Source organism: Prunus avium, chromosome 1 (genome assembly GCF_965620075.1).
Source record: "Prunus avium chromosome 1, drPruAviu1.hap1.1, whole genome shotgun sequence".
NCBI classification, from domain to species: domain Eukaryota; kingdom Viridiplantae; phylum Streptophyta; class Magnoliopsida; order Rosales; family Rosaceae; genus Prunus; species Prunus avium.
The window spans coordinates 40,344,702-40,367,361 of record NC_142284.1 but is presented as its reverse complement, the minus strand read 5'-3'; the positions used below and the strand labels follow the sequence as shown (position 1 = coordinate 40,367,361).

The 22,660-nt window shown below is 38.4% G+C and overlaps 1 protein-coding gene and 1 pseudogene across 2 annotated transcripts; both read right to left on the bottom strand.

The window, feature by feature from the left end:
• Window positions 1-6,780: 6,780 nt before the first annotated feature.
• Window positions 6,781-14,183, bottom strand: LOC148297827 (disease resistance protein RPV1-like; annotated as a pseudogene).
• A 1,332-nt stretch (window positions 14,184-15,515) lies between these two features.
• On the bottom strand, window positions 15,516-18,384 carry LOC110760714 (5-formyltetrahydrofolate cyclo-ligase, mitochondrial-like). Of its 2 annotated transcripts, none has more exons than XM_021963034.2 (9): window positions 17,970-18,384; window positions 17,707-17,847; window positions 17,434-17,598; window positions 16,856-16,897; window positions 16,734-16,779; window positions 16,293-16,363; window positions 16,051-16,177; window positions 15,886-15,948; window positions 15,516-15,781 (listed from the first exon to the last, which is right to left on the bottom strand). In XM_021963034.2, exons 1-8 carry the CDS (start codon window positions 18,241-18,243, stop codon window positions 15,936-15,938), a joined length of 879 nt encoding a protein of 292 aa, XP_021818726.2. In that variant the 5' UTR covers window positions 18,244-18,384; the 3' UTR covers window positions 15,516-15,781; window positions 15,886-15,935. The 2 variants fall into 2 exon arrangements, with proteins under 2 accessions (XP_021818726.2, XP_021818720.2); XM_021963028.2 differs by having other exon boundaries at window positions 15,867-15,948; window positions 17,970-18,348.
• Between the last annotated feature and the right edge of the window lie 4,276 nt (window positions 18,385-22,660).

Here is a 22,660-nt window from a genome sequence, read left to right as displayed (position 1 = left end):
GAACGGAAGGAGCAGAAAGGAGGATAGCCGCAGGAAGAAAAGGAAGACAGCAAGCATACCAGAGAAAGCAAGAGCCATCTCAAGGTAAAATCTTAGTTTTGTGGTGTTGTTTTCTTGTTTGCTGAAGGTTCCAGGTTTCGTTCAACCCAAAGGTTCCTGGCTATGATGATTTTTATCACCATAAAAACAGTCAGGGATCTCTAAGGCATGTCTCCACTCAAGCATTTCCAAGTATGCAATCTGCACCTAGCTTTTGATCAGTCCATAGAGATTTTTGGCTATGATGATTTCTATCATCATAAACCAAGTCAAGAATCTCTCCAAGGCTCGACTCGGCTCAAACGATTCCAACGATGTTTTCCAAGCGTCCAGTCCACAACTGACAGGAAAGATTTGCTAAAACATAGAGAATATTGAGAGTAGAGAGTGGAAAGTGTAGAGAGAATGAGAGTTGTAGAATATTTTCTGATTTTCACTTATGTTTCATTACTTACAATCAACACATATATATACAAGTAATCAAGCCCACAATGTTAGGCAAGCCCCCAAAGTTAGGCAACTTGGAATTCCCAAGGTCAAGCCTACAAACACTGTAGGCTACCAAACATTGTAGGCTACCAACCTAGTCAAGCCTCCAAACATTGTAGGCTACCAAACATTGTAGGCTACCAAACATTAATTGACTACATAATTAACACATTAATTGACTACATAATTAACACTCCCCCTCAAGTTGGTGCATAGATATCACCAATGCCCAACTTGCCAAGAGAGTTGTGAAAAGCTATAACAAGAGACTTCCCTCATTAACATGTTTGCATCGAGCTTCTTCTTAATAAAATGTCGATCCACTTCAACATGCCCCCTCACGTGGGACCACTACATGGTGGGCCACACGTGGAGCAAAGGCCACATCGAAGTTAATCATTTCGGTCTGTCGGTGGCAACACCAAATCCAAGTGCAGCCAGTTGGTCGGTAGATCACATAAACCATGCGAACAAGGCAAAGGCAAAACAAAGAACACAGAAACCCTGTGAACACGGCAAAGGACACAGAAACCCTGTGAACACGGCAAAGGTAAGGTAAAGGACACAGAAACCCTGTGAACACGGCAAGGACACAGAAACCCTGTGAACACGGCAAAGGACACAGAAACCCTGTGAACACGGCAAAGGTAAGGTGAAAATAAACCCTAAAGATAGGGTAAGGCACGACAAAGGCAAATGCAAAGGCAACCAAACCCTAAAAAATAGGATAAGGCAAGGTAAGGCAAAGCATGGTAAAGTGTGGCAAGGTAAAGCCAAACCCTAAAAAATAGGGTAAGGCAAGGCAAAGAAAGTCATGAGCAAAGGCAAAGTCAATGGGCGTGACCACAACGGAAACACACTAGCAAAGGCATGAGCAACAATATTGGCACCATAACAGGCAGGGGCAACAATACTGGCTCCAACAAGAGCAGTACAAGGCACTGGCACCAGCAAGGGCAAGGCAGGGCAAAGAACTATGGCAGCAGCAACAACAGAGACAACTTCTCTGGCAGCAGCAACAGCAGAGACAACTTCTCTTCACTCCCCCTCTCCCCCTGAAGAGAAGGGGTCGATGGAGCCATATGATTAGTGGCACTGGTACCAGTGAGAGAAATCTAATACACTAGCACCAGCAAGAGCAATATAACTATCCCCAGCAACACTGTCCCCAACAAGAGTCATAACAGGTAGGAGCAACAACACTGTTAACAGCAAAGGGACACAAAAGGCAGCAGGTAGGAGCAACAACACTATTAACAGCAAAGGGACACAAAAAGGCAGCAGCTGGTACTAGCAAAGGATATAGTAGGCAGCAACAACAATACTAGCAGTGTCACAAATACTTCCATTATTGCAGACACAACTTCTCTTCACTCCTCCTCTCCCCCTGAAGAGAAGGGGTTGTCAGAACCATAAGAGCAGTGGCACTTGAGAAACAGAAGCTGACTGAAGCTCAGATGTAGAAGAATCAGTCATGGCAGATAGGTAACTGAATTGCAGGCAGCGGAATAGATGAGCAGCAGTGTCACTCCCCCTCAAATCCGACGACGTATGAGAGTCGAGATTTGGAGAAAGCAACACCGGTAATGACAATAAAGTTGCAGCACCCAAATAAAGTTGCATCTATCTCCCCCTCAAATCTGACACTGGTAGAGGGTCGAGATTTGGAAGAAGAGAAAATGAAATAATAGTAAAGAGACTCAAACATGCCAATCTCGTGGTAGAAACAAATGCAAGGAAAGGTGGAATGGAGATGGGCATCCGACAACTGGAGAAAAGGAATAAAAGATGGAAAAGAGTCTGCAACCCAAAAAGAAAGAAGGATTAAAAATGAATGAAGGTGGATGACGTGTATGCACACATAGAGAGAAAGGGATGAATATTGTATAGATAGGGTAGGTGACGTGGACAAGTGTAAGAGGTGTTGAAACGGAAGAGGCATATGGTGCAAAACAAGTCCAATAAAATAAAGGGAAAAGGAAGCCAAGTGATTGGCGTGAAAGAGAAGAGGTAGCAAAGAAAAGATTTTCATATATATATATATATATGGGTAGACAGAAAACTTTGATACCCACCAAAACATTAGGCACAAATGTGGTGTGCATGAGAACGAAGAGATGAGGAGAAAACACCCGTGGGTAACACAGAGAAAAGTGAAAGGCAACAAGGGAGAAGAAATATATCAGACAAAAATGGGATGGAAATAGAGTGGAAGAAATAATTTAAGGAAATAAAGGGGAATAAAGTAAGAAGTATGTGATAGGTGGTGAGAAAAGAAACCATAAATAAGAAAACACAAGATGTTGGCGTGAGAGAGAGAAATAGTCAAATTGGAAAGGGAAAAAAAAAGGTAGACAAGATAGAAATAAGACAAGAAAATAAAACACCCTTGGGCCTACAAGTTGGCAAAAGCAAATAAAATCAATAAAGAAAAGAAGAGCAAATAAGGAAGAGAAATCCCAATGAGAGAAACTCAAACACAGAGAAGAGCTTATACGGGAGCTAAACAATGAGAGGGGTTGGAAAGAGAGAGTTGAAAGGAGAGCTCGTTAGAGAGCAAAGAGATGATGCAAACACCAGAGTGGCTGTGCAAAGGGAACATCGGCAGTAGTGTAGCTGGGCAGGACAGAGACAAGGCCGAGTAGGAAAAGGCTCAGCGAGCGGTGACGAGGCTCGCGGAGGAAAGGAAATGGCTCGGTGAGCGATGACGAGGCTCACGGAGGAAAGAGATCATGGTGATCAAGAGACGTACTGCCCATAGGAAACAAATTAGGCCATCGTGGCCAAGGGACTTATTGCCCATACAAATAAAGAGAGGAAATTTAACAGAAACAAGAGAATTTACAGCAACATGAAAAAAACGCCAACGACTCTCAATTTGATAGAGGATCTTAAGGATTAGCCATAGGCTCTGATACCATGCTAAAACATAGAGAATATTGAGAGTAGAGAGTGGAAAGTGTAGAGAGAATGAGAGTTGTAGAATATTTTCTGATTTTCACTTATGTTTCATTACTTACAATCAACACATATATATACAAGTAATCAAGCCCACAATGTTAGGCAAGCCCCCAAAGTTAGGCAACTTGGAATTCCCAAGGTCAAGCCTACAAACATTGTAGGCTACCAAACATTGTAGGCTACCAACCTAGTCAAGCCTCCAAACATTGTAGGCTACCAAACATTGTAGGCTACCAAACATTAATTGACTACATAATTAACACATTAATTGACTACATAATTAACACTCCCCCTCAAGTTGGTGCATAGATATCACCAATGCCCAACTTGCCAAGAGAGTTGTGAAAAGCTATAACAAGAGACTTCCCTCATTAACATGTTTGCATCGAGCTTCTTCTTAATAAAATGTCGATCCACTTCAACAAGATTGTCCTCTATGATGATTTCAATCATCATGTATCAGGGGATAATCTATTCCAACGGGCAGCTCCGCTCAAATATTTCCAAGTATACAATCTGCACCCATCTTTTGATCAGTCCAAAGAAAGATTCTTGGCTATGATGATAGAAATCATCATAAACAAGTCAAGAATCTCTCCAAGGCTTGGCTCCGCTCAAATAATTCCATCGATGTTTTCAGTCTACCACCAACAGGAAAGATCATCTTCCATGATGATTTCAATTATCATGTTTCCAGCAGGCAACTCCGAATATGTTTCCAAACGCAGGGGATGTCTCAAATCATGGAGAGTTTAGGAAATCATGGAGGTAGAGATGAACCCACCATGGAATCAAAACCAAAGAAGGAAAGCTTGTAATCTTTGCGTAAAACTGGTTTGAAGCATCTAAAACCAAAAGGGCCGCATGGCAATTGAATTGCCTCCTCATGAGTGTTTGCTGCCAGCAAGTCAACAAAAAGAAAATAAAAAGAAGATGAAGAAGATAGCCAGCGGAAGAGAGAATGGAGCAAAAGAAAAGTGATGGTTTTACTTGTTTGCAAAGAGACAAAACAAAGAGAAGGCAGCTAAAAATGACAATGTGTTAAAAAAAGGGGGTCGTGTCGCACAGTCCCTCCCCCTCTTGAATGACTTGTCTTGGTCTATTTAACTTAAAAAATTCAGCAAAGAAAAAGATGTTGGCAATCGGAAAAGGGACTGCTACAGTAAACAAAAAGAGAGGAAGAATAGGCATAATAAATGTTCAACCTATATTTGTTTTTGGTGGCTGAAGCAAGAAGACAAATTGCTCTCAAAGTTCTCGATGTAGCCCACAGCAAGGCACCTCCTTAATCTGCAGATCCAAAGAAAGACGTCAGCCGCATGGAAACAAACAAAAGAAAAAAAAAAGAAGAAAGGGAAGTTTATGGGGTGGGTTACCACGTGAAATCCCAGAGTTTGTCTTTTCTTTTGATGATGCAACAGGTGGCTGTACAAACTGGTCTGGAAAGGCAAACAAAGAAAGAATATCAAGTGTTCGTTTGCCGATGATTTTAAGTTGTGGTGCACATGTTTTCTTTTTATAAATAAAAGAAATATATATAGCCCAATCCTATATGGACAAGGGGTTTACTTTCCTGGATGAGGGGTTCCAAATCAACAAGGAGGTTAATTCTGACTCTATTTGGACAAGGACTTTTATCCTTGGGTGTCTTGATAAAATTAAAAGACATTTGTTAAAGGCACCAGGCTGTAAGGGACCAGCTGGAGCAAAGCAGGGCCACAGTCGCTTCTCCTTCACGGCTTCATCATCAAAATCAGCAAGTTCAATTTGTGGGATTGTTATGTTTCTCAATGCTTTTAAAAGACAGAGAAATTCCCAAAATTTTCTGAACTTCTCTTACTGCAGCGAAGACATTTTCAATGGTGTTTGTGTTTGCTGAGGAAGACAACAAAAGAACAGGGATGGAGGCCTTAGCAAAAAACCATGTTGATCTATCAAAATAAATGATAGGAAAATGGGCAAGGAACTCTGTCAAGCACCCAAATTGTGAAGGCCGCATGGCCTTGAAATTTCTCCTCTCCATGCAACTCAACTTGTTTGGCACATAGGGGAAAGAAAGAAATGGCAACATGACCTACTCTGACAAAAGGGTGAGGTCATGTTGTTGTGTGATAACAAGAAAAAAAAAGGAAGTAGTGGGGCCATGTCGCATGGTCCTCTTGTTTGATCTTTCCCCAATTCTATCTGAAGCCAGTTATAGTCTTCCAAAGCTGTTGTTCAGTTCTATTTTTGGGGCAAACAGATATCAGTCTGGCTTCAATTGGCAGCTGGGTTTCAAAGTCTCTTTAATGTGGACTCCATGCTCATGATCCAACTGATGAAAAATGTCGAGGCCTGGAAACAGATTATTGGGTTGTCAAAAATTGCCCATTAATTCTCAAAAGCCTAATGTGTTTAATGAGTGATCAAATAAACACTCATTAAGCATACAGAGGCCCAAATGGCCTGTAATATGGTTAATGGATCAATTTTAAAATCCTCAAAGCCATATTCAGGTCCAAGTGCAAATGTCAATTTCATGGAAAATCAATGGGATAATTAAAATTACTCATTATTTTTCTTGGACATTGACAACAAGAAAAATGGTACAAAACCATCTAAATTTCCCATGGGTCATCTACCCATGAAAATTCCAACGAGATTAAATTCAAATCTCTCAAACAGAAATTCTCAATTAGTGGGTCACACTTACCCATTAATTTCCAATTTTTCCCATAGGTCATCTACCTATGAAAATCTCCAAATTGTCTCAAAGACACAAATTCTTAATTAGTGGGCCACACTTACCCATTAATTTCCAAATTTTGGAACTACGCCGGTTTGATCCCATCAAGGGTACGTAGGCAGTCTACATACCAATAGACGCAACCGCATCCACACCAAATCCCAAGTGGTACAAAACCACGCCAAAATCCCAAGTGGTACAAAACCACGCAAATTAAACAATCTTTTTGGAACTACGCCGGTTTGATCCCATCAAGAGTACGTAGGCAGTTTAGCATACCAATAGACGCAACCGCAACCAAATTCTCATACAAATCTTTTTGGAACTACGCCGGTTTGATCTCATCAAGGGTACATAGGCAGTCTAGCATACCAATAGACGCAACCGCATCCACACCAAATCCCAAGTGGTACAAAACCACGCCAAATCCCAAGTGGTACAAAACCACGCCAAAATCCCAAGTGGTACAAAACCACACAATTTAAACAATCTTTTCCGAACTACGTTGGTTTGATCCCTTCAAAAGGGTACGTAGGCAATCTAGAGATTCAATCTAGATGCAACCGCCCAAATCTCAAATCCAAACAGAATCCATGGTTATTCTTAACCAAATTCACCCCAAACACACATCAAAAATCGAATCCCTGGTTTATTCAGCTAAATTCACTCAAACACTTTCTCAATCAAATTCATACAAATTTTCCCTTTTGCAATGAGTCATTCATTCATTGCAATGCTTTGAACTACGTGTGGCTTGATTCCCGCGAGGGATACGTAGGCACCCTAAGGTTGGACTTGGGAGCAGCCGCAAAACCAAACACACACGTTCTGTTTCTTTATGGTGGAATCAAAGGGTTTTCCCTTGAAGCAAGGGATTGTAATTAAGAGACTTGTGTCTCGAATGGGTCAAACCTAAAATAATAAAACCCCATTATTTAATTAGTGGTGGTGAAATTGTGTTGGGAGGTTCACATTTATCCTCAACAGGTCAACTGAACTATTTTCTTCAGTCACCTTCTTCAAAAGAGCTGAAGAACCTTGCCATCTTTTCTGAAAGAGATTGCTGGCTTTCATTTAATGATTCTTCATCTCCCTCATAATCATCATCACCTTCATAGACCAAATAGATCCCCCACTTCTTCAGCTCAACTCCTTTCATCATCGGCGGCTCTCTTCACATTACATGTATCTTATAACCATCTTTCAACTGTGAAACCCAGGGATGGTGAATTGGGTATCGGCACAAGTGAACTTGGTCTTCATTTGTATTTGGCACTCCCAATAAGATCAAAGCTGAAGTGAAGGTAGGAAAATCCAGTATGAGGATCTGTCCTAGAATGTCCACTATTGCAGGAAGTTCTTCTCTTATGTCATCTGGTATTTGCTGGTTGAGAGAGACTACAACACCTATGATCACACTTTTGAGAACACTGTTTTTTCTTTCTGAGAATGTAACCACATCTTGAGCAAACCAGTCTGGTATCTTGCTCCCGAGCATGCTAAGATTGCGTATTTTCCTCATGTAGCTCTGCAACAAAATTTTCCAAACCTATGTGGGAGCAAATTTCCTCCCACGAGAATATTCGGTTGAAAGATTCTTTCGTCTTCTCCGCTTCTCTTTCTCCTTGTAAAATGAATAGCAATAAGAGGACCACACCCGGGGGGTGTTGGCCAAAGGCCCTCCGATGCCTAAGTCAGTTCAATCGATCTATAGAGAAACAATAGCTAAAATAGGGTATGGGAATATGTATGTGTGGTGAAAACCGGGTGGCCGGAGCCTTGTGTAAAAGGGAGAGAGAGAGTGGCGGCTAGGGTTTGTGAGAAATAATTTCTGCAGAGATTTGGTAGTAATTTTAGACGTACCTCAACCCTTGTATGTGGCCATCCTTTTATAGAGGTCTCAGGAGCTAGGGTTTCAGAGGAATAATTCCGTAGATGGAAGGGAATTATTCCTTCCCAATTTGGCGAGATTTGACTAATTAGGGATTTGATTTATTTGACTTAAATCAAATCCCTAATCAGGATAGCAATCAAATCAATATCTAATTAGATCAAGGCCAGAAAGTCGGAGAGGAAAAAAATCCAAAGCGAGAGATTTCAGAGGACAACCTTTCCACTGTAACCACTTCAACTCAGCAGGAAGAAACTTCAAGTCCCCTTCCAAATGCGCATAATTAATTTGAAGCAGTCTAAGATTGACCATTGCTGCAAGGGGTTTTGAGCAAATTATAACCTCTCCTTTTTTCTCTGCTTTATTTTGGTGATGAGCTTTGTATCTTTCCTTAACGTATGGAATTGCAGAGGTAAAAGTGTGGCCTCTTCGAAAGTTATTCCAAGAAATTCTGTCACTACCCGGATCCCTCACCTTCATTGTCCTTGATTCGAAGTCTAGGACTATCCCTTGTATATGTCTTGTTCCCTATTGTCAAGTAGGTATGAATATATATAAACAATAAAAATTATTAAAATAAAATTTATCATGCTGGAATCTTTACCTTATCATCCTTGAAGACATTCATGATTTCATCACGATCCCACAGTCTAGTACGCATGCCGGGATCCAAAAGGTTTTCGTCTCTAACGATTTGCCTTCCCATGTCCCTAATCTGATCGTGCATCCACAGTGTACTGTCTTCAGTGATCTTAATAAGTGACTTTGCTGTGAGGTCAGAAATGGATATCTCGCCCGCAAAACCACAACCCTTCAATATGTTAATTGTGTTGAATTTTGGATCTGCCCGATGGGTCCCACTCTAACAACATCGATACTATCCCCACTTTACCACCTGCTCAATCCGTCAGGTGTGGGGTTTTACCACAAAATGCCTCGATATTAGTTAGAGTGGGGTAATTCTATTTAAACCCATTTCATTTCTTTCACCCAACCGATGTGGGATTCCAACAAATTGCATCTTCTCTCTTCATGTTCATCTTTACAAATAAACATGCAATATCTAGGAAGATATACTTGTTTGGCTTGTCTAGTGCGTACTTATCTTTAACACATCGTGAAGATCACCAGGACGAATCTTGCTCAGCTTCTGCAGAGCTTCTCTCCAGTCCTCTATCTTCCTCTTATCAAAGAGGTAAGAACCAAACACTTCAAGAGCCAAGGGTAGCCCACCTGTAAGAGCCGCAATTTCCCTGGACAGATTGAAGAACTCATCTGTGGGCTTTTCTCTTCTCAGTGCATGGTAATTGAAAAGTTGTAGTGCCTTGGACGAATCCAACTCCCTCACCTCATACAACTTATCCACAAGATGACTTGGTAAGGCTTTTATATCTCTCGTGGTAACGATAATTCGGCTTCCTTCGTAAAACCATTCTGTGTTGTTGCCAACTAAAGCACTTAGTTGGCTCACATTATCAACATCATTCAGAACAAGGAGAACTCGCTTCTCATACGCAATAGCTCTGATTGCAGCAACACCAGTCTCAAGCTCATTTACAGGAGGCACCTTATTAGGGGAAAGATCACCAATGAGTTTGTTTTGAAGAGATAGCAAACCCTCATGTCCTGCTGATATTTCTCGAACATTTGAGATCAAATAGTGGCAGTCAAAATGACCAACAAGCCTATTGAAAAGAGCATTGGCAAGTGTTGTCTTGCCAACCCCGCCCATGCCATGAATTCCCAGAACTCGAACTCCGCTGGATCCAACATTCAAGTCTAAAAGCCTCATCACCTCTTCAACTCGGGAATCAAGTCCCACTGTGTATGCAGCTGGGGTTTTGTTTATTTCAGTCAAAACCCTTTGGACTAAATGTTGAATGAACCCATCTGCTTCGTTGCTGTCATAAGAAATACATTTTGAGTTAACGGGTTAAAGGGAATCCCACGTATGACCAATATAATAATTAAACCTATATTTTCAGGCTTTCTAAACCCGAACTCTAAATCCTCAAATCATATGCGAGAGGGACAACGACCAGCAAATGTTGGACACGAGAGTGCGCATATGGAACTCCGAATCACAGACACTAGAGCTGGGACCATAGAATTTGATACTAGAATTTCAACCATTGCTGAGATTAATTCTCCTCATATATGTGATGTAGATTTAGAGTCGAACAACATAAGTAGAACATTATTCTTCGTAATTAAGAAGTTTTAGGGGATGTCCCTTTCAAATTCTTAAAAAGAGAAGGTTATTTCATGTAATTCGCGGGCAGCCTCTGAAGGAGCTCTCTAGATATTATTAAGAACAGATTCCTTTATAATTAAGCAACATGTCAACGGGGTCTAATCCAGTGGAAAAGGGCCTTGACCTGAAGACTAGAGGTCTCAGGTTTGAAGCGTCATAGCTCTGTGTGTGTGAGAAATCTCCCCTCCCTATTGTTTAGACTATAACTTGTACTTATAAAAAAGAAAAAAAAAACATATCCTTTAATTGGTAGATTGTAAAAGTTGAAGAAATGATAACTAATTATGATCCCTAATATTACTACTCCTCTTGAAATCCGGGACAGTAACGTGATCGAGCAGGGCAAGCTTCTTGTTTAGATTTACATAAAGACTTGATTTGTTTCAACACCAACTGAATATACAAGAGGAAGAAAACACGAAGTGGTTAACAGGTGAAGAAGTCAGAAACAAAGACCCAAGTCTCACATTTAAAGATAACCTAAATAAAAACGCCACTTCAGTCAAGTGGGAAAAAAAATAAAGGAATGAAAACGATAGCAGAAATTTAAATAGACTATATCTTTCTATTTTTAAGATATCACGGGTTCGAATATATACCATTTTTCACTTTAATAGACCCGCTAACAAATATACTATCCACTGTTGGATATAAATTCAACGGTTCACTCACTCTTGCACTCCTTTTAAGAAATTTTTTTGAACAATTGGATAAATATCCAATGGTGGGTGACCACAATCTCTTGGACTCCTGTGGTCCAAGAGATCGGGACTGTACTATATAATGTAACAAATATAGATTTGCAAAAACCCCCAACTGGATGCCGAAGTCGTGTACAGACATGTAGGGCTTGTTTGGTACACCTCCTTGGCTTGGATTGGCTTGGCTAAAAGTTAATCCCATGTTTGTTGTCACTTGGTCCTAGTATTAAGTAGGATTAGTAATCCTGGGCCCACCAAAAACACCTTCTTAGGTGTTCTTAGCTAAACCCATGTGAAAATGAGGGACTATTATTCCCGACCAAAGCTCTGCAACCAACTCCACCCAAGCGCCAGCGGCAACCACCGACCACCCAAACAGCAATCACAACCACCGACTGTGGGTTGCAGATGGCGATGGCAGGCAACAACAGAGATGGCAAACGGCGACGGCAGTCGGTGTCGACGACGACAGACCACTACGGCGATTGAAGCTGTTCCACGATTTATCTTTGGGTCTTCATCAATTTGAGTCTGCTTCTGCCACTCTCTCAAGTTTGTCTGTGGATGATGATTTTGGTGTGGATTGTGGATTTCTGCCATGATTTAGGTGTGAGCTCCTGCCTCTCCCTCAAATTTGTTTATGCAAATTACTTACCACACCAAAGCCAAAGTATCTGAACTGGATGATGTTTTTAGGTGGGGTAGAAATTAGAAGAAGAGAGAATATTGAGAATAAGAGAAGGAGAGAGTAGGGAGAAGAAGAGATGAAAAAGAAAAGACGCAGAGACAGAAGATGAAGAAGAAAGAGCACAGGAAGAGAGAGAAGAAAAGTAAAAATAAAAAAATAAAAAAATTCATTTGCTTTCTTTTTAAATTTTAAATTTTAAATATTTTTTAAAAATTTAGTCCTAATCCAATCGTACACCAAACGCAGTACTAGGCTTATCCAGCTTATGCCAAGCCAAGCCAATTCAAGACAATCCCAGTGCTTAGTCTAGTCCATGACAATCCAGCGTGCCAAACGAACCCGTATGGTACTATGAATAATAAAGTGAACAGAACAGAATAATCAAGTAGGCCTTATAAAAGCCCAACTCAATTACTATTTACTACAATATACAATTCATTACTTGTAATAAGACACTCCAAAACCTTTTGCTGATTATTATATTTATTTAATTACAAAAATATCCCAACACCAAAACCCTAAAAGTCCTCTGAAAAGTGAAAAGTCAAATCTCGACCAAATAAAACTAGGGATTTTCTATTTAAACCCCGCACTTCTTTTTGTTCATCCCAATACTTAAATCATTAAGCTGTAAGTTTTATTATTGGGTAAAAAAATAAAAAAGGTCATCCAACTTAATAATTCTTCAAATTTCATTCCTTTTTTCCACCTCCACCTTATTTTCTCCTACATTCCCCAACCACAACCTCCTTCCAACTTCCTGTTTACAAACTCACACACACACTCTCTCTCTCTCTCTCTCTCTCTCTCTCAAGTTCTCAACTCAACAATACCCAAGTGTTGGAATTCCAGTTACAGTTCTTGGAGAGAGATAAAGCTGTTCTCTTTCTCTAGAAAGTATTAAATTTCGAGTTTGAGGTTCCATTTGTTTTTGTTTTTTTTCAGCTGGGAGCAAAGAAAATTGTGGGGTTTAAATAGAAAATCTCTTTTATTTCTTATTTTTTCAGTTTGGGTTGTATTTAAAGGTAGTTTGGGAAGATAGTGGAGTTTTCTTAGAAATTGTGAAAATTTAAATTAAAAGATGAGGTGAACTTAGAACATAGGGTGAACTGAGAGAAGTGCGGGGTTTAAATAGAAAATCTCTAAAACTATCAGCAAGGAGAAGGAAGAACACCAACTTATTAATTCATAAGTCTTCGTCTCTCTGCAACCTGTGTATGAATCGTTAGTTATCTCATCTCAATGTTTGTATGGCACTCACAGCCATCACCATCATCTGACTGATCCATACGTAAAAATGAACAACATTATTATCGAGAGAGCTAGCTCGATCCAACTCTAAGCAATGCATCCTAGCTATAGCTAGCTAGGGTTTCAACTTTTATTAACGCAGCGGGTTACTAAAATGCTTTTGTAAAGTATGAAGAAAGCAGAGCATGCACGTAACTGAAAAACAAAAAACTCAACCAAGGTGGTTGGTGTGAGTGGTTCGGCACTCTCATTCCTTAAGAGAGGTCAGGGGTTCGATCCCTGCTCTCGTACGGAGTCAGCACTTTGGCCAACACTTTACCCCTTATGGGCCAACTCGGTGTGAGTGGGGATTAGTCTGGGTTGTGGTTAAGGCTTAAAGGTGTCACCCATAATTGGGGCCCATCCAGGACCACCTCATGGTTAGACAAAAAAAAAAACAAAAAACAAAAAACCCAAAAAGAAAATATACGGGTACCTCAGTACCTGGTGTTGATAATATAACCCGCTATGCCGCCTACTTTTTCCATGGCACTCCGCCACCTAGGGACCTTGTCGGCGATTTCAGGCAGTTGTTCATAAACTCTAAAATGCTTTGCAAACGGTTCGTTTTGATGTCGAACGTGAGAGGGGTCCACTTGGTAGAACACAGGCAGAATCAGCCGGCTCCGACGCTCGCATATCTTAGCCAGCTCTTCCAGACACCACTTTGACTCCGCATATCTCGGCGACAGGATCACGATCGCCGCCGTCGAGTCCTCGATCGCTTCCAGCAGACTCGGGGCGATCTTGTCCCCGCGGTTCAAAGCGTCGTCCTCTCGGAAGACTCGGACGCCGCGTTTTTCGAGCCCCTCGCACACACTCTTGGTGATTGTTGCGCGGGTGTCTTCGCCTCTAAAGCTTAGGAACACGTCCCAACGTAGCCGGAAACCCCCGGACTTGATGAAACCGTGTCGTTGTCATCCCCCGTCGCCATTTCAGGTTACTGGAGCTCTCCTCTATTTTCTTTGTCTGCGTGCGCTAGCTCTGAGAAATCTTTACCTACCAATTCAACGATTGAGGATTGATTTTTGTGATGGAACTATACAACTTTTGATTACTATATTTATTTGTCTCCAATGCAACTTTACTAAAGGACCATGTGATGATAAGTTAACTTGGATTATTGTTTCCCCCACTTGCTTGACTTAATTACCACTTATTACTAGGTTAATATAATCTCAAATCAGTTTTATATTATATAGTGCTGATCATTATGCTCAACGTGACACCACCATACCCGCGGATTCATGTATTTAGAAAATGAACATTTCCGATTACGTTTAATGCCAAGATTCGTTAGTCACAATGGAATGGTTATGAAAGTAAAGTGCACTCAAGTGTTGTTCCATATACCGTAAATTATTTGACCTTTTTTTTTATCCTTTTAAATGTGGACATCTATAATTTCTTCTAGCCAAAAAGCGTTGCCATAATACCACGCTCAGCAAAAAGCTTCCAGCCAAAAAAGCTTTTCAAAATAATCGGCAGCAACCTGCTGCTTCCTCTCGGCAATCTCTCGGCAATTCAATTTCCCTCTGAATTAAAGAGGCCCTCCCGCTCCCGCACCTTGTTCTTCCTTCTCCTAATGATTGTGATAAGGTGGAAGAATTTTGAATTTCTAGGAACGGAGTCAGCATATAGGCTCACTGGGTGCGGATGCCCTACTCATTTTTTTGTTGGGAAAATAAAATCTATAGGTATATCCACTGATTTACTTGGTTGTAACATTAACATTGATTTTACCCGTTGCTACTATCATCGTCGAAAGAGCATTTTCAGCCATGAATATTTTGAAGAACCAATTGTGAAATCGGATAGGAGATCAATGCATGAATGATAACATGGTTATATACATTTATTTATTTATTAAGAGAGACAAATTTGATGGCATTGATAATGAAGCCATTATGCTACGGTTTCAGAACATGAAAATGCATAGAGGAAGATTGTAATGTATTTCATGTAAAACATTATGGATTAATATATATATAAACTTTGTTTTCAGTATTGTTGAACTTTTTACCCTTACTCTGTTGTTTGGAGAGGCCCAATTGGAATTTTTTTTTTCTGGCTACGTCCCTGCCCCTCCCCTCAACCATTTACTTCTGGATTTCTGCTGCCAGAATAAAGCTTCTTGCTCAAGCATAGCGTCAAAGCTCCCTCCCCTCAACCATTTACTTCTGGATTTCTGCTGCCAGAATAAAGCTTCTTGCTCAAGCATAGCGTCAAAGCTCTCGTTCTATAAATTTCGAAGGAAAAGGGTAAATACCATGCATCTTCGTGTACTGTGTTACCATAATCCCATGCATATTTTATGTTGAATTCAGTAATGTTGCTATGGTAGTTCTCCTCCCTTATCCCATGATAGCAACCAATGACTAGTACTGTCTACTTAGTGACCAACTAACCAGAACAACTTGGGGTTGGTATTTTAGTCAGTTTATATTGAGACTTCAGCTTTTGGAAATGTTGGTTAGTTTCATCAAACTACTTAAAAGTAGTATACAACTTGGTTAAAGATACATATACAAATCCTGCTTCCAGTGTTCCTTCTGTAGCAAAATATTCAGAAATTACAGGGGGCACTAATCCAGCAAAAACAATGTTCTTATGCCTTATGCACCTCCAAATTTAGTCGATTAGCAATGAGACAGGACCACAGTAAGGTGGCTATATCCCCTTGCTTGTTCTTAGTAATTGACAAGATTATCTTCCAAGACACATGAAGCAGCTAACCATATTCCTGCAACAAGAATGGTGTTTATCCAATGCAAGAGAATTGTCTCAAAAACTTTATAAACGAAGGAAAAAGCATGAGAGACACCCACTCTTATCCACATTACGTACATTCCATCTTCAAAACACAAATTGATTGACTGTGATGAACCGCACCAGGTTTAACCCATGCTCCTGTTAGATTAGAGGTAGATAAAACGAGAACTGTGAGTTTCCAATCAGCCCTTACCAATTTTAGAGACACACCGAATCTAGAAATCACTTTTCAAGCTTCACCTCTCCCAAGCAGCAGGGCTTATCGGAATGACACCGGCTGGAGATACAAGAGCATCCACAGAAACATCATTTGAAGTGACAGCTATGGCTCCTTCCTCCACGATCTGTATAGAATATGAAAGTGCAACTGCAACAAAATAATAGAGAAGCAGACATCATAACAAAACTGTAGTATCAAGCAGTAAGTTCAAAACCATTTGTAGTTACAAATTACTATTGAACTAGCAACATTGAGTATTTACCACGAAGGGGCTCCTTCCATTTTCGTTCCTTTGTAAGCTCTTGGTACTTCTTTAGGAACAAATCATAGTAGCTTCAAGATTTAACCAGGCAATCAAATAATGGAGCAAAAATTTACCGGTAACTTAATAAAGATATGAACCTATAAGATGCATTACAGTATTAAAGCACATGTGTACAGAGGCATTTCTTTATGCCTAGTTCTTAGGTAGCTTCCATGTTCAACAATTCAAATCCATGTCTCAACACTCACATGAAACCAGCCATTACTAGCAAACAGAAACACTATTATGGTTTATAACTTGCAAATCATCCATTAGTTTCAATATACCACATGAAAGAAGTAACAAATTTTATAAAAGCTATAATATTCTAACTGCAAATCCGCCATTGTTGTAAATAAAGATAATGTGAAACTCTGAAGCAAGGATGCAACAACCCACCCTCCACTACGGCCTAAACGCCTTCCACATCTGTCAAATGCAAGCCCTAGAATAAAGATTGAAGTGAGACAACATAAAAACTATACAACATAAATAATTATGAGCAGGGTTAAAAATATCACCAGGTAGGATGAACAAGTCAACTGGTTCCCTTGCCTCCATAACTGTAACAAATAGGTCCTTCAGGTCCTTCAAATATTTAACCGTCATTACCAACCAATGAAAAATGAACATAACTGCCTAATACTTATAACTACTTTATTGAGGACATTATTATCCAAATTTATCACGGAAACAGCACAAATTTGTGATCATCAACATAAATAACAAAAATTCCACCTGCCAGAAATAGGAGCAGGATTGAGATCACGAAATAGATAAGTCCAGTTTCACTAGATATATTAAAACATTAAAGGAACTAATACTTCTTCTCTGAAATGTTTACTATGAAAGAACACATGGAATAAAATGGCAGACGACCCAAACCTAGGTTTCACTACACACAAAAATCCAGTAGGCTTCGATTAATTTCAAATGCATTAATCCCACACTACTTTATGTTGCATATACTAGAAGAACACTAGGACAATAATCCCTTAAGAGGTAACTATTCAAAAAAAAAATTATAACAATTGGATGTATAAACGGATTTTGAATATTTACTCGAGCCCGAGCAACTTATAGGTTAGAGAAAGGGTACCATCTTCATGCTGCTTCCCATCAGAATCTGAAAGAGCTGGTTCCAAAATGCTCATTGAGTTCACAATCAAATCATCAACACTGGAAATCCTGAGCATTCTCATATTGCTATTCCTATCCTCTACACGAGGAACATAAAGCTTTTTCCTGTTCGGCACATCACCCTCTTGAATTCAAATAAATAATAAGCTGTAAGAATCTCCACAAGTTTAAGAACAACAAATACAACAACATTGCACGAGAATATGAACATAAAATGCTAACACGCACGCACCATTGGCTGGTTTGGATAAAATTTCTGAAACAATTCTTGTCGTATCGACTTCTTGTAAAGCAGGGGAGCTAATGTAAGCACATACACTCTTGCTAGATTTGAACCAGGGAGCATTTACAACAATGCTCTGAATTGCAGCATCTGAGAATCCACAAGAAAGAAAACGAATCACATTTTCATCTTCAATCAGACAAAAACACAAACACTTAGAGATCAAATTGAAACAATGCCTGTATGAGGATGCTGGAACTTGAAAAGAGTACCTTCTTCGGATCTTCGAACCGGGTCCATGTTTCTGAGCTCTTTGCGGATTCTGGACCGGAGCGAGCGCTTCTGCTGGAATAGAGCTTCGATTGGGTCGTCGCTCCGGTTCATGGTGGCGAAGGAGCGGTAAGATTGGGACGCAAGGCGTTCGTTAGCGGGGCGCGAGGTGAAAAGGGGAGGAGAACCTAACGTGCGCGGCTGGGTGATGAGCGTCACTGCCTCCTTTGCCCTGTTTATAAGCCCGCTCGCGCTTGCTCTACTGTGACTGAACATATTTCGCGGCTCGAGCTTTGCGGTTTTTTCCGTTAGAATTAGGCGCTCTTGGTTGCGTGCGCGCTTAGGCGCGGTTCGGGTCGGGACAGGATTTGGGTTAATTACATAAACTTCCCCGAATTTTGGGGTCGTTTCAAATTGGTATCTGACATTTCAAATGTTGCATAAGAGTACTTGAAGTCACGAAAAACACACAAATAAAGTCATGTGTTACTTAGACTGTTAGTAACTCTCGTACCCTCTTATCAAAGTTTAAAAGTCGAGTACTAATTTAAAATGACTTCCAAAGTTCAAGGGGTTTTATGTAGTTAACTCAAGATATTTTAAATGTGGTTAATTATGAACTATCACAATGTTTTGTCAAGAAAACATCTTAGTTTTAAAACGAAACATGTTGCTCAAGTTGCCCAGTTCCCAACTTTTTGTAATATTTAATCTTTGTCTTATTTAATTTTTAGATAAAGTCATCTTAACCCAACTAACCCAATCAAATTTTATAACTTTATATAAATCCAATCAACCAAATTGAATTTTTGTTTGGGTTAACTTGTAACCAAAAACAATAATAACTACAAATTTGTTCGGTATAAAATAATTATTTTGATTACCCTTCAATTAAAAAAAACTAAAAGAACGACACTGCAACTGTTCACAGTCCTATGGTGTTGTGGTTTTCCCCCTTTTTTTTTTTCACTTTTTTTAAATTAATGTAATACTGAATTTTTTTTAATAATTCTTTTATAATGAACAAACTTGTAATTTTTTTCAACAAGAAACATTAATTGAGTTTACTTATAAAATAATTGAGTTCAAAGAAAAACTTCCCTAAATATTTTTAATCACTAAATTGACTAGAGTTACAAATTGATTTAATTTATCAGGCCGTGCCGTGCCGGCCCATTTAGTAAAATCATTGATCCCAGCCCGGCCCAAAATCCATGTCCAAATTGAAACGTGCTGGGCCAGGCGGGGGTCGTGCTCGTGCCATACTTGGGCCCAAAAACCAACCCATTTAATTTGATTTTTTTTTTTCACTTGATTTTTTTTTTTTCATTACATAATTCAAATTATAAACATAAAAAATATAATTAGAAGTAAGGAATGATGAACTATTTGAAAACATTAATCAATCAAACATTCAAACAATATAAAAGGGTGGAGGGCAAAAATGTGGCATCGTTAAAACCTTGCCTTAAAAAACCCCTAAAGGAGGAAAATCCGGTCAAGTAAAAATAGTACCATTGCCCTCCCAAATTACACAAAAATGAAAACAAAATTAATCTAGGACACCAGGTAAAATATCAGCATTTGTCATCTCCTTTCCCCGAGAGTGAGATCTTAGATTCCTCAAAAGTTGAAGCATATTAAACCTCATCAACTAACATAGGACACCATATGCAAAGCCTGAATTTGGAGTGCCTGCGTGCACACACACACCTACACAAAAAAGCAGTCAATAAAATATCTTGTATTAATTCAATTTTTTTCGATATTGTTAGACCTTGAAGAAGTAAAATTTGGTCCTTATTCTTGTAAAAACTAGGGTTTACAACAGTAAGAACTCATGTTACACTATTTTGGATATGAAAATTTCATAAACTTGTAAATTGTATCCATAAACTCGTAGATTACAAGCTTTGGGTTCTCATTTACAAGATTTCGCATATTCATTACAACACTAAGGTTTACCCTAATACATAATGTTGTAATAGCCTAGTTTACAATGAAAATTATCTCAATTGCTATGATTTTGAGGTAAACTGTTAGTTTTAATTAGTTTTGTGAGTAGTTTGAAGTAATTAATCCTAGGCGCAATTTGGAGCTCAAATGACAGAGGTTGTTTAGCAATTGGCACTTAGGCAGTCGGTTTTCGCAAATTGAAAGTGCAATTACGTGGTTTGTGTTTGTCAATTACCAACTTAACGTGGCCGAGCGAAAACAAAATAGGCAATTTCACTAACTTATAACAAAAAAACAATAAAACTTAGGTAGCTTTATATAAATCCAAATAGCCAAACTGAAATTGTTTTTGTTAACTTGTAACAAAAAACAATATTAAAACATTGGTATTTGCATACTAACAATGCAAAGGTTGTTCCTTAAATTGGCAATTGCATATTGGGATTCCAAACGCTGTCACACTGTTCGGTAATTGCATACAAAAAGGTAGTGAGTATGATATATGTCTAACTTATCATCTATTAAATCCTCATGTATGTAGCAACATGGTGTATCCAAGTCCTCAAGATTTGCCCATGTCATTTTGTCTCAATTTAAGGGTTTATATCCTTTGGAGATTGTAGAATTTTCCATGATTATTGAAAATTGACACATGACTTAAATAATAAAAAAACCTTTGCATATTTGAATTCCATCTCTAAGCTTCTCCTTTAGTGCCTGCTGAGACTTGCTTCCTTGAATTTTATTTTTCTATTTGAATAGAAATCTCCCTTCCTAATATCTAATATGAAAAGTGGACGATAGTTTTCCATAATGCGTAAAGTTTTGTAATTTCTCACACTAGCTACAAGTGTGGACACAACCCTAATCATCATATTTCCGTTAATTTTTGTTTTCCACAATCTATGACTTTGTTCAATTTTAGGTAAAAAGAGTGTTTGCGTTAATTTGGTCAATGTAGTATGGATTAGAGCACTTCCACTCATTTTGCCATGGTAAAGGGCAAGGGCTGTTACTATTCATGTGAATAGTGGCATCCCTTGCAAAAGGCTTGTTATGTTTCCACCTATTATCATGACAACCCAAGGGCAACCACTATTCACATGAGATATGAGGAAAGGAATTTGTATATAGTTTTTGTGTGGGAAGTGAAGAATATGGCTAGGTATTTATTATTAAAAAAATCTAAAATTTTTGGTTTTTTTTAAGATTTTTTTTTTTTATAAAAAATTTCGTTTCTGACATTGGCACCCCCGAGGCACGAGCTCGGGCTTGTTTTGCCTTTGGGCTTGCCCAGTTTGCTGGGACCCACCTCCTACCCAGGTTGCTGAAGTCCACTGGAAGCGCGACATGGGGCTTGGGCCCCCTCCTACCCGAGCCAAACTGCAACAGTGGAAGTGCTCTTAGTGTTGCTATCAGTATGAATTTTACCAATTCAATTGATTTCAAATTTACTAGTTTTATTGGTTTGGTAACCATTTTTAAAATTAAAAATTGAAAAGGAAAAGCAAATATTTGGTTTAATTATTGGTAACAATTTTTAAAATAAGAAGATTCAGTATTTATTTTGGAAAAGTTAAAAATTCGGAGGGAGGGTGAAATGTTTTTTTTTCTTTATGCATTTTTATTTGGTAACTCTCATGTTCTTTTTTTCCTTTATTTATTTTTCAAGACTTTATGAAAAATATATTATAAAGTACTTTGCACATGTTACGTATTCATTATCTATTATTGACAATTACTCAAATAATATAATATAAGTATGTGTGAAATCATTTATAAAAAAAGTAAATAGGTGTGATATTATTCACAATTTTACATATAAGAATATATGGTCTTCTTAAATAGTCACCTTAAATTTCTCAAACTCACTATGCACTACATTTTATTCAAATTTTTTTTTTCAAAAGAATATATAATTAACTAAATGACCATCTTTTAAAATTTCAATAAAAATTTCATGGTTTTTATCACAATTTTTATTGTTTTTATTTTTGTTTTATCAATATCAATAATTTGACAAATATTACATTCCTCGCCAAAAGGCATTTTTCGTATATAGAAATATTTATATTATGATGAGTTTGCATAACTGAGTAAATGTTATTACTTTATTTACTTATATTGGATTCATTGTCAAATACAATGCAAGTTGATATTCAAAGAACTTGGTGTGAAAATAGTTCAACCTAAATAGATTAAAATAATCTAAAGTTAAGCTTGCAAGTGCACATATTAAACAATAGTATAGGGTGCAAGTAAAGGATTGTTCCTACAAATAAATAACTTAAACTAATAAAACTCCTACAATACGGTAATTGTAGGTTATCTTAGGGTTATGGTAATTGTAGGTTCCTAAACTGGTTTTTCTATTTTTGTTTATTTAGACATTGTGCTTTAGGAAAAGTGGTTCTGTTGCCTAGAAGATTAAAAAAATATATATATATCTGGCTCATATGCTCTATTGGAGATAAAGAAACAAAATATAGAAAATTTTCATATTTTGGTAGTGAATTGGTTTAGTGTTACTTTTGATTTAGACCTAAACCCAAATTATTGAAAGATGATAAAATTATACCACAATTCGTTTATTTCATGAACATTCCATTTAAGAACATGTTGTTTAATTTTGAAAATTGAATTAATGTATATATAACTTGTTTATGATTTCCATTAACGACATTATGTAAAATCAACATATTGAAATTGATGTTTTTATCACATTACATAAACATGT